Here is a 15,640-nt window from a genome sequence, read left to right as displayed (position 1 = left end):
CAGGCATGCTCTCCTCTTACAGCTGAGTTTCTTTTCTCCTTGCCTGCTTCCTACTGCATGCGCCACGAGCCAAAGCAGCAGCAGGGCAGCGTGATCAACACAAGGAAGCTTATTAATTTTAGGGGTTAATTTCTCTTAGTAAGAGGGATTGCCTCAAAGGTGAGCAGCCATGTTTTAGGCTGTGTAGGGGAAACAGAAGCTCTACTTTCTGCTCACACAGACTGTCAGGCTCCAAGTATGCAGTGGTGTTTTTGCTTTGGATTGTTCTGTTTGGGTGTTTTACTCCATTATGCCCTCTGGTTCAATCCCACAAAGTATGCAGATCCCCCCAGTTTAATCCTGGTAGAAATTTTGTCCCTTTTCCCCAGATCAAAAAAGGAAGTACTTAAAGGGAAATTAAATGCATGGTGCAAGCCATCGATAAAAGCTCTAGCTTCTTGACAGTTCCTCCTGCTATCTCTTGGAGCTGTCTAAACTGATAAGGAAAAAAAAATTCCATATACAGCAACTCAATGAACTTCCTGCCTATGTGGCTGCATTAGCAGCTCTGCCAAATGGAAGCTAACATTCTGGTTAAAAAAAGGCCTTCCAATTTTTGGATGTATAATCTGGAACTCCAGTCCTGTCTCTATACCAGACTGAGGTTTTCAGAGCAGGCATGAGGTTCTGCTTTAAGAGCTCAGAGATCAAAAGGAAAGACCACATCAACAAAACCAAAATACACTGACAAATCACAGCACTGAGTAGCTAGGTAACATACACCCCGGTGGGACGAAAGCAGTTATCTTCCCCTTGAAAACTGCAGCAGTGTCCATTTCCATCGAGGTTATAATATTTCCTCCTATTAGCAGGATAGACACAAGCAGTTGCTGCCCTGACACGTGAGAAATGGTAATGTGATCTGCAGTCAGGTATGGCAGGTTACAGGAGAGACTGCAGTCTGACTGCTTGCATGATTCAAGAATTGCCATGATTTCTTCCCAAGGCTCCCAGCCTCAGGGAAGCCATATGTGGGACAGGACCCCTAGATGGCTCTTGAAATCACTCATGATCCTGAATTTTTGCCATGTAGGAGAGAAGTAGGATGTGCAGAGAGAGAACACCAACTCTGGCAATCTGCTGCTGTCTAACTTTCTCTGGGCCACATCACTGGTGGTTTAAGGAATGGGGGAAAGCAGGTGGCCAAATATTTCAGTCACCTCCCTGAGTGACAAGCCAGGAGCATGTAAGGACAGGTATAAATACAGAGTAAACAAGTGCATACAAACGGTGACACTGGAAAAATGCTTACTTCGGCATCAGCATCTTGTTTTTCTCATAGAAGAGGCGAAGATCCTGTGGACTGCTGGCCTGCAGAGGAGAAAGAAAACCAGTGCATGAAGCAGTTGACAGTGAAGGAAAGCGATTAGCATTTCTATTTCACAGTTACTCTGAAGAGCAGAGAAAAGCAGCACTTTTCAATTGCTGAACCAGCACAGACAATGAGAACCTGCAGCTTGCTTGAGACTGAAAAGCCAGCACCGTGCCAGAGTGAAAATACAGTATTTCAGCCCACTGTCTTTTCGTCCATGACCCGATTCTGTCCTGCTCTCCCCTTCCAAAGGGCTGAGCTGCGTTGCAGTGAGCTCTCATGCTCAGGTCTGAGCTGGCCTAATAGCCTCACCCAGGAGGCTAAATAATTGCAGACGTGAGGAGTCCCAAATGATGAATGGCAGATCCTGCTGAGAACATGGATTAGTGCTGCAGGGCATTTACAAAAGGGGCAGGGGGTCTGTTGATGGGCAAGGGATCTGTGAAGAGACCAGGAACATGGGGAAACAGCAACAGAATTAGGATTTTCTACTTTAATTCCAGGAAGCCAGAAGGCCTTAAGCCACAGCTCCTATTTGGGCAGCAATATACACAACTGCTAGGGATGTTGACAAGATCCCAAATTCTGAGAGATGGGATTTTAAAAAAAAAAAAAAAAAAAAAAAAAAGGCTAGGCACAAGAAGAGGTTTACGGCTGAGGTTAAAAATAAAATCACCAGTATAGAAGCACAAACACATAAAAATCTCCTAACGTCATTTCTCCATTTGCTTTTATGCAATGGATAATACAGGCCAGTAAATTAACCATCATGTCTCAAGCTTTTCTGCTTAGGCAAAGTCTCCTTATTAAAGGCAGAGCAGGCTGGCTGGCATGACACAGACATGAAGGCACATATAAACAGGGAAGGAAGATCAGAGAGATTCATCTGCAATCAATTATTAGTGCAGCAGAGTGTGTAGGAAAGTGTGAACGAGGAGGCAACAGGCAGCTTCTCCTGATGTTCAGGGCAGGCTCAAAAAACCCTCGAGCCTTCCACCTACTTCCCTTTCTAAATTAGAAGCATTTAAGGTCAATTAAGATGCTTAAAACGGCAAATCAGACAAGCCAATCTGCAGATGGCCATCAAAATACCACTAACACAGCATGGCTGGAAAAGCAGCCACATAAGGTGCTGTTTCAACATCACCTACTCCCTCTGGCTGAAGATGAAAATTAAGGATAACTGAGAACTCAGTACAAAACCTCAAGAGAAACCAAAGGAACAGTCTCAAAGGCTGCTAACATCAATAGACTTGTGTAGTACTGATCAGGACAGTATTTCTTGCATAGTCTTCACAACCCAAGCTTCACTGATCTACCAATTTGTGCCAATAGGAACTACTGGATTCCTAAAAGACAGAAATAAGAAAGATTTCCTGGTTCTCCTTTCTGCAAGAACATATCCTTTGCTGTTCACAGACACAGCAGGGACCCAAGCAGGAGGTGCAAAAATACTTTCTTCACAAACCATTAAAATGAACATTATTTAGCAAAATGCTTTGTTACATAGATGCCAAACTGCACCAGAATTTGCAATCACTGCCAATTAATTTGATTTGGTTCAGTAAAACTCCATTTTACCTTTCCCCTTGCAGATCTTGCCCTATAGTTAGATTCTTAGTATTTGGCAAACTATGACAAGGCCAGCGTACACACTGCACCAAATGGCTTGGCCACAATGCTCTGCATGATGAAAAATATGCCTGACAGACGTAACATACAAGGAGGAACAGAACTCCACTGCAGGGAAGCAAAGTGCTTGCTCACATCAGAGAGATACAAGCCTTGGCTGTTTGCTCTGTTCATTTCCTGTCACAACAACTCAATTGTTTCACAAATACAATGAAGCTCTGATCTATTTCAAACATTGTTCTGTCAGAAATTTTCCTGGCAATAAAGACAGAGTATATTAAAAGCAGCACACATGCATAGCCCAGTTCATTAGAGAGAGTTTCTAAGCACTGGCTTGGTTAGAAACAAAATCCTCAGTAAAGTTCCCCTCTTCTTTGTACAAATTAAAGATATCCCTGTAGGGATGTTGTTTCTCCACATTCTGCTGTCTCAGTACAATTCCCACTTGTTCTGCAAGGACCTTATCCAGGGTGTCAGGCTCCTACCCACCCAGGCAATGTTTTCTCACTAAGGCTGTCCCCAGGAGCCCAAAATTCAAGGCTGGTGTCTGATACAGGTAGCTGCCTGCTGGGGAATAGAATCATTTTAGTGAGCACCCAGCACAGACAACTGTGGATCACCATTGATTGGGTAAAACCAACTGCATCTTCATGTAACTTCATTATAAATCAACTGAGTCACGCAGTTCTGTTCCTAGCAGCAGGGTCCCAGGCTTGCAGTAATATGCCCACTGCTCTCTGCTGTTAGCATCCACTTCATAAAGCACTGGTACCTTCATCCACTTTGCTCACCTCTTCTTTCAATAATAGTGCTTCTCTGAGAATCATGGAAAAACTGCAGAAATGTTTGTAAGACACTAAAAATATCATTTGAATTCCTTCTTCGAGGAAGCTAAGGACTTAATTTGAAATGTACCTTCCAGGCAGATACACCCTACCCAACACCAGCAAAAGTACATTTTAGGCAGCTAACAACTAGGCCATTCAAGGTACACAGAGCCAGCAACCTGTAAGACAGCATCCATCTGTCAGAAAAGAGGGATGCAGAATCGACAGCTCAGTTTTCCCCAAGAACGGGAGACACCACACCGGCATACCAATTCATGCCCTTGTTCCCCCTCTCACGTTACTATGGAGCAGCTGCATTAGTGTAACTGGCTCTGTTCTTGTCTGTCCTTTCTATATATAAAGACAATTGGACAAATTCAATCCTGCCACTCTGTTACTCTGTCCTGAGCAGCAGTGGAAATATGTTGAGCCAACAAAGGCATTCAGCGTAACCCTGCCAAATCCCATTCGGTGCTGGCCGCCTGCAAATGAATTGCACGCGAAAAGCACGCAGGGTGGTGTTTCCAAAAGCACTCGGCACCGGATTTGTTGTGCTTGGGCAAAGGCTGGATGCAAGAGCCCAGTGCTCAGTCAGAAGAGGGCCAGAAACATTCACACCCTCCGTGAACTGCACTGTCTAGTCAACACTTCAGAGCAGGTATATGGTATCTGCTCTGTTTTTTGAATCCTTTCCTTTGGCATTTCTGGGGATTTGCAGCCGCAGAGAAGGGATTCAGAGATCTTAGAAAAAAAAAAGAAATAAGTAATGGTGTTTCTAGCTCAGTAGTTCTAGGGAGAAGCTTGAAAACCTGCTGCAAATACCTTCTGCTCGTACAGTCTTAACAGTTGATATTTTAAGACTACCACAACTAAGTGGCTGGCATTTGGGGGAACCTGAAAGCACAAGGACCAGAAAAAACCAAACAAACAAAAAAACCCCCCTAAACCTTTTTCTTTAGCTGTCCACGGATGTTCTTCTCTCTACTCCCAACAGAGCAGGAACAGACCCACAAACACTGGTCCAAAAGCCAACGGCTCACTGACTACAGCAACAAGTCAATCACTGCACACCGTCTCAGCAGAATAACCTACCACTGCCAGGAATACCTGTCCCCATTGACACAGGACAGTCCAGAGGAACAGCTTTGGGAACAGAATTGCAGCCTGCCTAACAAATAAACCAACAGTTCAAATTCTGGGTGTAAAATCCTCCCTTCTCTTGTTTTCCTCAAGGCCTATTTCACAACATAGCAGTTGTTTAAAGTGATACATAATCCTAGTACTTATGCAGGCAGAATTAACCCAGAAATTAAGCAGTTGGTACACCAGGCTTAGAAATTAATTTTTCACCTAGCTGGGATGAGAACATATGCAGGCAGGTTAACTCTTTCAGAGCAGGCAGCAAAACTTGGATTACCTCTCTTCTGACTTCCCTGCTCCCCAGCTCACTCTTCCACAGACACAGCGCACCACATCTGTAAAGCAGCTAGAAGACTCATGCAAAGGCTCAGACAGCAGACAACTAGTTTTCATAGTCTTTAGCAGGACCTGATGTCCAAGTGGACCTGTGCCACTGCCAGAGAAAACTCTGACACAAAGTGCACGTGCTTGGCAGCACGTCCGTTTACCAAGAGCTGACCAGTTTTGAAAGGGGTCACACAACAGGAACCACCAGGAGCATCAGTGTGATTCTCCCCACCACCACACCCCAAAAAAAATATATATTGAGGTCATTTAACTCTAAATCACATTCAAAACACCATCTGACAAGGACTAGATTTGTTTTGGAAGATATTTTAGACCTTGTGTAAATCTTTTTCTTCTTTGCTTCCAGTTTTGCTTCTGGTTGTCACTTGTCTACACAGCATACGTCACCTCATGGTGGGCACTGGGTCCCAATCTTTTCAGCTCAGGTGAGGACCAAGAGAAAACCACTAGACTCTCAAGGCACTCCTCAGTACTGGTCAGCAAGACCAGGAAACACACTGTCCAAAGTCCTATCCTCAGTGACAGAAATGAAGAGATGCAAGTGCAGACCACTTAAGCAAGGCAAATTAACAATTCCACATTAATACAGTCCTCAGCAAATCTGTTTATAGGGATTATGAATCCCATTAATCTCATCCCTATGGCAGTCTCACTGTTTTGTTTATGGGCATGTTTAATACAAAAAGCTCCTTAACACAGCTTCACCAGCCATCCTACCAACTGTTCACATCTAGGCATCAGCAGCTTCTTTCTTGTTTGCTTGCAGTGAGGCAGGGAAGGGACAGGAATGGCTCTGGGAAGTTGCCTTGGGTGACCCAGCTATAGTTAATTTTAACTTTGAGACAGCTAGAAATCACATTCACGCACATACATACCTCTCTGTCTTGATTTACAAGCACTTTCTGGATTGACAGCTACCTCAGCCTTTTCACACATTTGATCTTTTCTCCATCTAGCCCAGCCCCCGAGAAGCCCTATTTTATTTTTAGACAGCTCTTTCCTCCTCACTGCAGATAACAATGGAATCCTTTTGTTTTGCATCCTCATGAAGGTGCCTAACTGGCTCAATGCAGCAAACAGCTAGAGTGCTCAAATGCAGCATGTTTCGTATGACCAACCATGCTACAGATTCCCAAGGGAATTTCAGCTAGACAAAGGTGCCAGGCTGTCCTTGCCAGCCTGCGAGGGAAGGCACAGTGAGGATTTAGCCTGAAGAGGTTAACATCAGGAATCCAGTTCCTGGCTGCCCTGTACAACTGGGTCTGCTGGTGGCACCATGTGGAATCAGCCTGTTATCTTCCCCACACATCTGTAGATGTCCCTCCCAAAAGCACTCATTTCTATTCATGGTCTCCCCCATCACCTCTGTTCACTACCCCTCTCTCATCCCAAAAGCCCTGTAAACAATAGCTTCTTGCCCGCTCAGTGACCATCAGCAAATTCTTACAACACAGTCATGCCAAAAAAGAAATAAAACCAGTTAACCTTTAACTAGCTTTCCAACATCTGCCCTAGACAGGCTTCTTTCACCTGAAACTCGCAGCTAGGAGAAGGCAATTTGTGACACACATGGTCAAAACAAATAGATGGTTCAGAGAACCATCTGGGCTGAGCTCTTCTCTCTCCCTGATCAAACAAATCCACAGCTGCTACTGCAGTAACAAATGGGGCCTGGCATTTTGCTTCAAAATACAAACCCCAAAAGAGGAAAGGGCGTGGAGAAAAATTAAAAATAGAGAAACAAGTGATCCCCATCCCCAGTCCAACAAATGTTAGATGTATACAGGAAAGAGAAGTTATCCAGGCAGGCAGGCACAAAGCAATGATCAGGACCTGCTGGGCAGGGATCAAAATGTCCCCTTAATGCCCACCGTAAGGCAGGGTACTGCCAAGCCTCAACCAGAGGGACACAGGCATACAGGACTCACCTCTGTGGGAGCCTGGGGACACATGTATAGGCAGAGAGCTGATGGTTTTCTGACCACCTGCCCTTTCAAAACCTTGGCCAAAAAGCTGAATGAAGCTGACTAGTATTCAATTTTATTTCCTGTAAAACTCTTCTCTGCAAGAACAAATGTTTTCAGAAGAACATTTCTGTGACATGCTTCAATGGCCAATCATAAAAGCCACCTAATTCTTTTCAAAGAAATCAGATGCCCCACAGTTGTGAGCTATTAAGCAAAGAACAGCTATGATAAAGTCACCACGTTAAATAACTAAATCATTTGAATGAGCACAGTATCAAGGTCCCTTTAGAGACTAAAAGGCACCAAGTTACAAGACAGAACGAGTGCAAGGCTTTCCTATAAATATGGAGTCAAAGCGTGCTTTCTCCACCCCCGTGTTCTTTTCTTAAAGTACAAATATTTATTTTCTTTTATCCTAACAGTCATTTTCTCCTCTCAAAGACACCAATGCTGACAACAAGTGGATGAAGCCAGTAAACAGGAGCCATTCAGGAGTTTCGGTGTACTTTGTAGGGGTGTTTATAAAAAAAGAAACGTGCAAAGGAAATGAAGTCTTGCTCTAAATGCAGAGCAAGCTGGTGGACAGAATATAGAGCACTGGAAAGGAAGATTTCTACAGCAGCAGGGAAAAAATTACCCTGAAGGAGAAGGGTGTTCTTGGCTCTAGACAAAACCAAAACATACCATTAGTTTACTTCTGTATTTGCCGACTCTTTCCTGCAACAGATTCAGAATTCACTTTATCCCTCCTGATGATGTAACTGCATAAACATTCAAGGTCTTGTGTGGAATTCTGAAGAGCTGTGGAACTACAGCTCAGGAAGTCCTGCACTTCATAAAATTTGTCTTATTACACAAGCATAGATTCCCCTCCCCCTCCCCACCTGACACTTTTTTGTTTCATTTGTTTGGGGGTTTTTTTCATTATTTGTTTCTGGGTTCGCTTTTGGGTTTTTTTTTTTGTTAGGGACTCAGGATAAAGAAATGTCAGGACATGAGAAAAAGAGGGCCACAGTTCACATTTGCCCTAACCAATCTGAGAAGCTGAAGAGTTGGCATCAACTGACACATCAGCATGTAAATTTGAGGTTTGGTCTTTTCCCATGGATTAGAGACAAGCTGTACAGAGCTCACACATTAGAGAAGCAAAAAAGTATCAGCAACTCAAGCATCTCTCTGCTATGCTGTAAGACAGCAAGGAAAAAACCTGACAAGTACAGTACTTTAAAATAGTGGTTGCAAGGGAGAGTTTGCAGATTTCATTCAGCACAGAAGCAAAGTAATATGCGGTGTGGCACACTAATGATTGGGAACAAGAAAAATGCACTGAGTCTAGATGAACTCGAGCTATATATAAGATTACAGATACATGAAGTAATCCTGAAGCAGCTTGCATAAGGCTGTGATGAATTCTCCATCATTCAGAAATTTAAAAATCAGAGAATGTCTTTCATAAAAGATACGCTCTAGCTCATCCAGAAGTTATGGCATAAATTACAGGGTGGAGTTTTACTGGACTATGTTGTATTTGAAGGGGTTTGGACTTGATGAACATAAACATTTCAGGCTGGAAGGGATTGCTGTGAGATGACAGATAAGATCCTTTTGATAAGATCCTACTCAACTACTCTAAAATCAAAGTCAATTTAGCTGCAGTACACCAGTTACCACCAAATCATACCAAACATTAACTTGTAATTACAATCTTCCTTATTGTCCTTCCATACTGAACAGAATTATAATTATAAATTATACACCGAGTACAGCTGTAAATAGAAACTGATTTTTTAAGTGTGGGCCTGGAAAAACAAAACCACTGTTTTAACTGACTCACGATAATTTTCTGAAGAGATGACCCTTCCTAAGGATTTATAACCATGAAATACTTTTCACCGAGATAGAGCCCAGAGAAGGAGAGTCACAGTCTAGTAACACATTCAGCATTACAACATATAAAGCACCACATTGTCAAGGTGTGGGACAGCCGGACCTCCATGAGGCTGGATCTGTGGGAGTTAATATTCTACATGACAGAAGGCTTAGGGTAAGCGGATTAAAAGGAAAGAAAAAAAAAAAAAGAAAAAAGCAAGAGGGTGTCAGAAACATTAGATCTTAGCAACTCACCTGAAAAGGAGCCTTTCCTGTCAAGCACTGATAAATGATGGTTCCTATGCTCCAGAGGTCAGCTTTGGCATCGTAGTGTTGAGACATAATGACTTCCGGTGCCTTTTTGGGGAGAAAACAGAAATCTCTTATGAAAAATGTAGGGGGTTTGGGGGGGTTTTTTCGGCAGCTGCAAGAAAGAAACAGAAGTCACTGTTATGCTTTAAAAACCCCTGAGGTAGATATTCCCCAATAACCATGGAAGATTTGCTCCCAAGACAACTGTAACACTACCTTGAAAAGGACAATTCCCTATCCAAGTGGGGGAAGCAGAGACTTTCGCTCAGTCAGACAAAAAACACCAGATACTGGTTCGCTACTTTGGGCGACTCAGTACTTTCCCTTCTCAGAGTACCATTTTCTGCTGAATCCACCTGTCTCAGAAGAAGCCTCACTGAAATTGCACAGACAGATCTTCTAAACAAAAGCAAGTAACAGGTAAATGATCAAGAAAAGCAAAGGCTCACACTGCACAGGTAAGCTTCAGCCTCCATTCTGATCTGCATGACTCATTTTGCCTAAGATGGCAGCATATTAATTATGCTCCAGAGCCTGCTGCCAAGGTCACAGTTTGGGTTCAAAGGCAGATCTGTCCATTTCAGTCCAACAGTTTGAGCCCTGCTGTGCTTCAGACTCTGGTTTCTAATCTCACACCATGCCCTCGGTTGCTCCCTCCCAGGCTTGTTCCAAAAGCTGGAGATGGTGCAAGTCCACAAAGCCCTGTGGCTCGGGAGGCAGCATGCCTTAGGAGTGGCAGCAGAAGAGGGACAGAAGGGCAGTCTTGCTAATCCCACGTGTTTGTAACAACAGATTTCATCGCAGTGCTGCCAGCATGGAACAGGATCAATTTTCTAGCTCTGTTACAAGTAAAGGCTATGTGTAACACAAAAAAAAATGGCAGCAAACAAGTTGTGGACAGGAGCTCAGTCTGTCTCTAAGGGAAGCAGGCATGACACCAAACAAACCCAAGGAAACAGGACAAGAACTGCACAAGAAGGTCTGAAGTCTTACATGGCATGGATCATACCAGGGTTCAGACAGAAAGCTCATTCTTTCTTTTTTAGAAAATACCTTTCTTTTTTAAAAGAGCAAAATTAAAAGAGCAGCAATGGGCTACAAGCTAAAGCAGGGAATAAGGGCCTGTCTTGCCAGCAGATGTTCCCAGGGCTAGCACACAAGATCCACAATAGCAGCAGGGACAGACTTCAAACACCTCCTGAATCCCAACTGAACCTTCCATCCCCATCTTCCTTCAAATCCATCAGTAAACAGAGAACAATACAAAACATTCCGAGATTCCTTGTAATGTCCACAGTTGCTTAAAATAAAAAAGGTAAAGTAGAAAAAGGTCATCACTGGCTTCCTCCAGCCCTATCAAAAAATAAGCTGAGTGTTTTCATTTACTTTCACAAGAGACTCTGAAAGAAAAAGTATCACTAAAAATAGACAATTCAGGAAACTCACAGGAGAAAAAAAGTTACATCATCTTCACATATAGCATACTTCAAATAAACATCAGGCTTCAAAAAAAGGGAGAGGGAGGAAGTCTGTTTTGCTTAAGTTAGTACTGTGGAACAGACTACCAAGCACACTACCCCTGTGCAGTGCAGCACAGTCCAGCATAACTCTGTCCAAAGAGGATAGACAAAAAAACCCCAACCAAAACAAAAAAAACCAAAAAACTTAGAGTGGATTAGACCAATCAGGTGCCCACTGCCCCCAGGACACTTCTAAAAAATTCAACCTAAATTGATCCACATCATCTTTTTACTTTGAGCTCAGACAGCCACATGTGCAGGAACGATTACATGGCTGGCTTTGGCATTTCTATTTCTGGCCTGGTTTTGTCATTTTTAATTTCACTGACTTGATTCAACACTGAGATCTTGACTGCTACCGTGAGTACAAATGAGAGATCACCTCCTCACATCCTGGTCCCAGAGTGGAAAGTACAAAGGGAGTGAAAAGGGATCAGACACATCTGTTTCACAAGTTAAGAAGTCATCCTGGAAGCAGCTGGTTTGGTGAAAGAATTAGTGGGGGGAGGAGGGTTAGGAGTGGGAATGCACAAAACAAATTGCAAATAGAAGCAGGTGAACTCCATTTACACCCATCCGCCAAGTTGTACAGCAAAGCATACTTAGGAGTAAGTTAACCACAGTGGCAAAATCTCTGCCTCTATAGGTCCATAGATCTGAAGGGATTTTGCAAGACCAGAAAGAGCTAAAAACAGTTGGAGATTTTACAAAACTGCTGTTAAACAGAGACTTTGCTCCTGATGCTGTGGCCTTAGCAAAAATGACTGCAAAGCCCAAGGTGACAGCAGGCTTGTGGAACCACTGTCTCAAAGGGCCTGCTGAAGAAGTGATTTACTGAGGTTCCTCTCCAAGGAAGCAACACTTCAAATATAGACAGATGTGTGAAATATCACCGCAGCCCTCACTCTTTTGTTGTTGCTTTGCTCACAGCAGAGGAAATACATGTCATTTCCCAATGCCTTCAGTGGAGACGCCCTGGTCCCCTCTGGAAGATGCAGTTTCTGAGAGCAGACAGCAATCAATACTCCATTTGGTTCAGTTTTATTTATCCACAGCTCACCTGAAAGTTGAGCACCTGTTGTCCAACATTACCAGCAGTTAGAACTTTATGAAGTCTCCCTGTGTAATAGCTGGTTTCTGTCAAGTAAATAAAATTTCACCTCTGGGGGAAGACTAGAAAGAAACCAAAGCCTCGCTTCTGGGGTACAAAGCACAGACAATACAGAAAAACCTGTAGGCAAAACACACTTACCATGTACATTGGTGAACCACACAATGTAGCTGCCATCATATTATTCTGCAGGTATCGGGCAAACCCAAAGTCAGCTACAAAGAGAAACAGAGGTAGGTCAGGATCAGACACCAGTTCTAGAGACCCTACACCTTCTCCACCTCCCTTTCACTTCCCATGAATCTTTGCAGCAAGTGAAGTACCCCATCTTAACAAGGCTTTGATAGCTCTCTTCTTGAGCAACAACATCCTTGTGCTAGTTATTAATGCACACTACAGACACTAGAAAGGGACAGACCAAGCCACAAAAAAGTATTCAGAAGAACAAAGTCCCATTCATTTTTCAGAGATCAACAGTCACTTCTTCCTGTATCTATTTGCCTGCACTCTGAAATGTCAGCTGCTCAAAGCTGGTAAAGCTCTCTTGACTTCAGTGAGAACATGCCAGTTTATACTAGCTAGTTCATCTGCTGCTATCTCAGCTTTTAATTTGGGGAACTAAAAGTTCCCTTCCATCGAAAAGGCTGCATGTAACAGACATCCAAGAGAAACCACCACTCGCCACCACCCACATTTTTCGATCAGCCGTACTGAAAACAGTCTTGCTCTGTTCCTTTAGAAGAGTTTCAACAGTGCTAACTCCAGCATGAGGACAGAAAGCTGAGCCATAGTTCACCTGGTGGCTAGAAAAGCCAGGGACTAGGAATACCAAGATGAATTACTTCTGCAGGTTACTCAGCATCTGATCATACGATACTTAGAGGTTCTCTCAAGGTTACCAGATATTTCAAGCTAGGAGATTGACACAGCTGTTTACACTGTCATCTGTCACTAATGAATTGGTACAGCAAGCTATTCCCTGGACCATGTACTCTCAGGGAAGCTGGAGCAAGGGGTTGAAGCGTACATCACACCCAAGAGCAGCTGTGCCCACAGCCCTCCTGCCTGCATTTGGAGCTCCCACACACTTCCACCTTCCAGATAACTCTTTACTTCACACACACACACACACAAAAACCAACCAAACAACCAACCACCCATGCTTCAGCCAAACAGGCAGCAACATTTCAAACTTTTCCACTGCACCTCATTTCTCAGCTGAATGAAGGCATTAATACTTTCTCCACAGCACAGAGTTCAGGTGAGGAACAGTTTTATCTAATTCGTGTCAGCTTCAGCTCATGAACTGTAATACAACCAGAAGTCCACATGTTGAGGTGATACTATCCAGCACTCATTTCTGAGGGACCACAGGGGATACGTGTGCTCTGTAACTGGATTTCTGGAGCATGACCCAACTACTAGTCCATCTGTGCCACCCGCCTAATGTGCAAAAAGATAATTTCTTCAAGATACAGCTGAGAAGCCTGCCTCTAATTCGGACTGTGGAAAAGTCTGCTTTTAGGTGTGCCTGACTCCCATTGTGCTCTCTGAGGCCAGCCAAGATAGCAGCTAGTTTCAGGCCTGAAGACACCAACATCTACCTCAATACAATTAAAAGGTGAAGACAAAAGTCACAATGCCTGCTCATTTCTTGGTAAGCCTGGAAATTAGGAGCCAATTAGGGCAGGCTGGTATTTGATCTTACCAAGGGAGGCACTGTTCAGCTGGAAGTGGAGCAAGGCCTGCCCAATTCTTTTGTGTTAGTCTGTGTCCTGGCAGAGCAGAAAGCTCTTGCTCTTACTGTTTGGAGTCAACTGAAGGATATGTCTAGTAGAGGAACTAAGCAAGGAAGATGAAAAATGTCAGGGCTTTTTAAGAAGTATAGCAATTCTTTCCTTCTCCTAGACAGCTCCCCGAAGAAAGATTGAGGCTTGCCACTTGCCTGTCACCAAACTCTCCTGAGAGCACTTAGGGTGACATTTGTAATGAGGTCTTACCGATCTTTATGCGAATGTTGTTGGGATTTGATTTCCTGCCTCCAGCATAGGAAAGGAGGATATTCTGCGGTTTCAGGTCGCGATGGATGATGCCTTTGCTGTGCAGCATTTTCATGGCACCTGCTATCTGCTGGAGAAAGAGCCTGATGGTGTCTTCACTAAGTGTCCGCATAGCTAGGAAGAAGGAGAAAAAAAATAACCACAGATGAAAAAAATTACAGTGCCAGTTCTCTGAAGAGCCTAGAGGGCAGATTCTCCACAGCAATTAGCCATAATTTGTCATTTTTATTTCCATGTATGGTGTTTTCTCTCCACACACCATTTCTGAATGATTCCTATAGGCAACAAGGAAGAGCGTTTGCATTCCCAGCTTATTCTGTAGTCAGGGCTATTTTCAGCCCCGAGTCTCTCATGGTGAACTCAGGCCAGTGGAAGGTGCTGAATTTGGGTCATCAACTGGGTCCAAAAGCAACATTTGGGGAGGTTTTGGGCTTTCCTTAGCAAGAGCTGCCAGCCAGATCTAGGCAAGCATTAGGCAGGGCCTGTGGCCCCAGGAGCAGGAAGGTCACTAGCTTTGAGCTATGGTCGGCAGTGGTTGGACACCTAAGGTCAGAGCTTTATCACAATGAACGTCTGAAGGTGAAGCTAAGAGGAAAGGCAGTTAGGATTAGGATTTATGCCTGCCAGAATCATTAAGGCTCATGCTGGGCCTGGAAAGGGTTGATAGGTTAAATTCAGACAGTCTGTTAGGGTACCTGGCCAGCAGGGATCTGTAACTCTGGGGTGTGCATCCAAGTCTAGGCCTAACCCATGTGAATCATCACCTGCTAGAGCAAACCATAACTCTAATCTCAAACCCAGGATTAAAGTGAACCACAGTCCAATACCTACCAACACACCCCTACCAAATGGGCCCTACAAACTGCCACCTGCCACCCTCCACCTTGCACCCATAGATGCAGCAGAAATGTCTCCAAATGCTTTCATAAGCAAATTAAAAAAAAACAACATTAGTAATCAAAGTCTGTAAATATGGAAGCTCTGAATTGCACTCTCCTGAGATATGGGCTTCCCAAGAACTGTGGCATGAAAATAAACATTGAGGGGATTAAAATAAATTTTCAACTGGCTCTTCTAATCAGAACAACAAGACATTAGCTCTCATTGTTTTAAGAGCTATATGTATGAAACTCTTGCCAAAGCTGGGGCCAGCCTGCTGAACAAACCCCAGGATCAACAGTGCTACCAGCCTGCCTCCTTGTCAGTCACTGAGCAAGTGAGGCTTAAAGCAAGCACCATTTCACTTGAATAAAATAATTTCTTTTGTAAAAGGTCCCTGTAAATTACTTGGGACTTCATTAGTGTTTTTCCAGCTGTTCTCTAGTAAGACATTAAAACAAGCTGGCAGGATCTTCAAACTGCTACTCTACCTAGTCAACTAAAAGGGAGGAATTCTTATGAAAACACAGATGAGGTTGCACACAGCTTTAACACAACACAGGAAATTAAAAATCTGACTTTTAAAATACATGCATGGGAAACAGCAAGGGACACAGATAAGTT

At 43.6% G+C, this 15,640-nt stretch overlaps 1 protein-coding gene across 10 annotated transcripts in view; it reads right to left on the bottom strand.

Moving 5' to 3' along the window:
* ULK1 (unc-51 like autophagy activating kinase 1) overlaps positions 1-15,640 on the bottom strand; it is an 85,883-nt gene that overhangs the window by 46,630 nt on the left and 23,613 nt on the right. For 9 of the 10 annotated variants that reach the window (XM_049804486.1, XM_049804480.1, XM_049804484.1 and 6 more), the window contains 4 exons: positions 14,078-14,251; positions 12,219-12,292; positions 9,390-9,491; positions 1,292-1,350 (listed from right to left, as the gene is read on the bottom strand). In XM_049804486.1, the coding sequence (XP_049660443.1) occupies positions 1,292-1,350; positions 9,390-9,491; positions 12,219-12,292; positions 14,078-14,251 (409 nt within the window). Of the gene's footprint in view, positions 1-1,291; positions 1,351-9,389; positions 9,492-12,218; positions 12,293-13,785; positions 13,875-14,077; positions 14,252-15,640 lie in introns of those variants that run through there. The other variant, XM_049804491.1, reaches the window with a different exon arrangement.

This window comes from Accipiter gentilis, chromosome 7 (genome assembly GCF_929443795.1).
Source record: "Accipiter gentilis chromosome 7, bAccGen1.1, whole genome shotgun sequence".
NCBI lineage: Eukaryota > Metazoa > Chordata > Aves > Accipitriformes > Accipitridae > Astur > Astur gentilis.
This window is presented reverse-complemented; position numbering and strand designations above follow the sequence as displayed.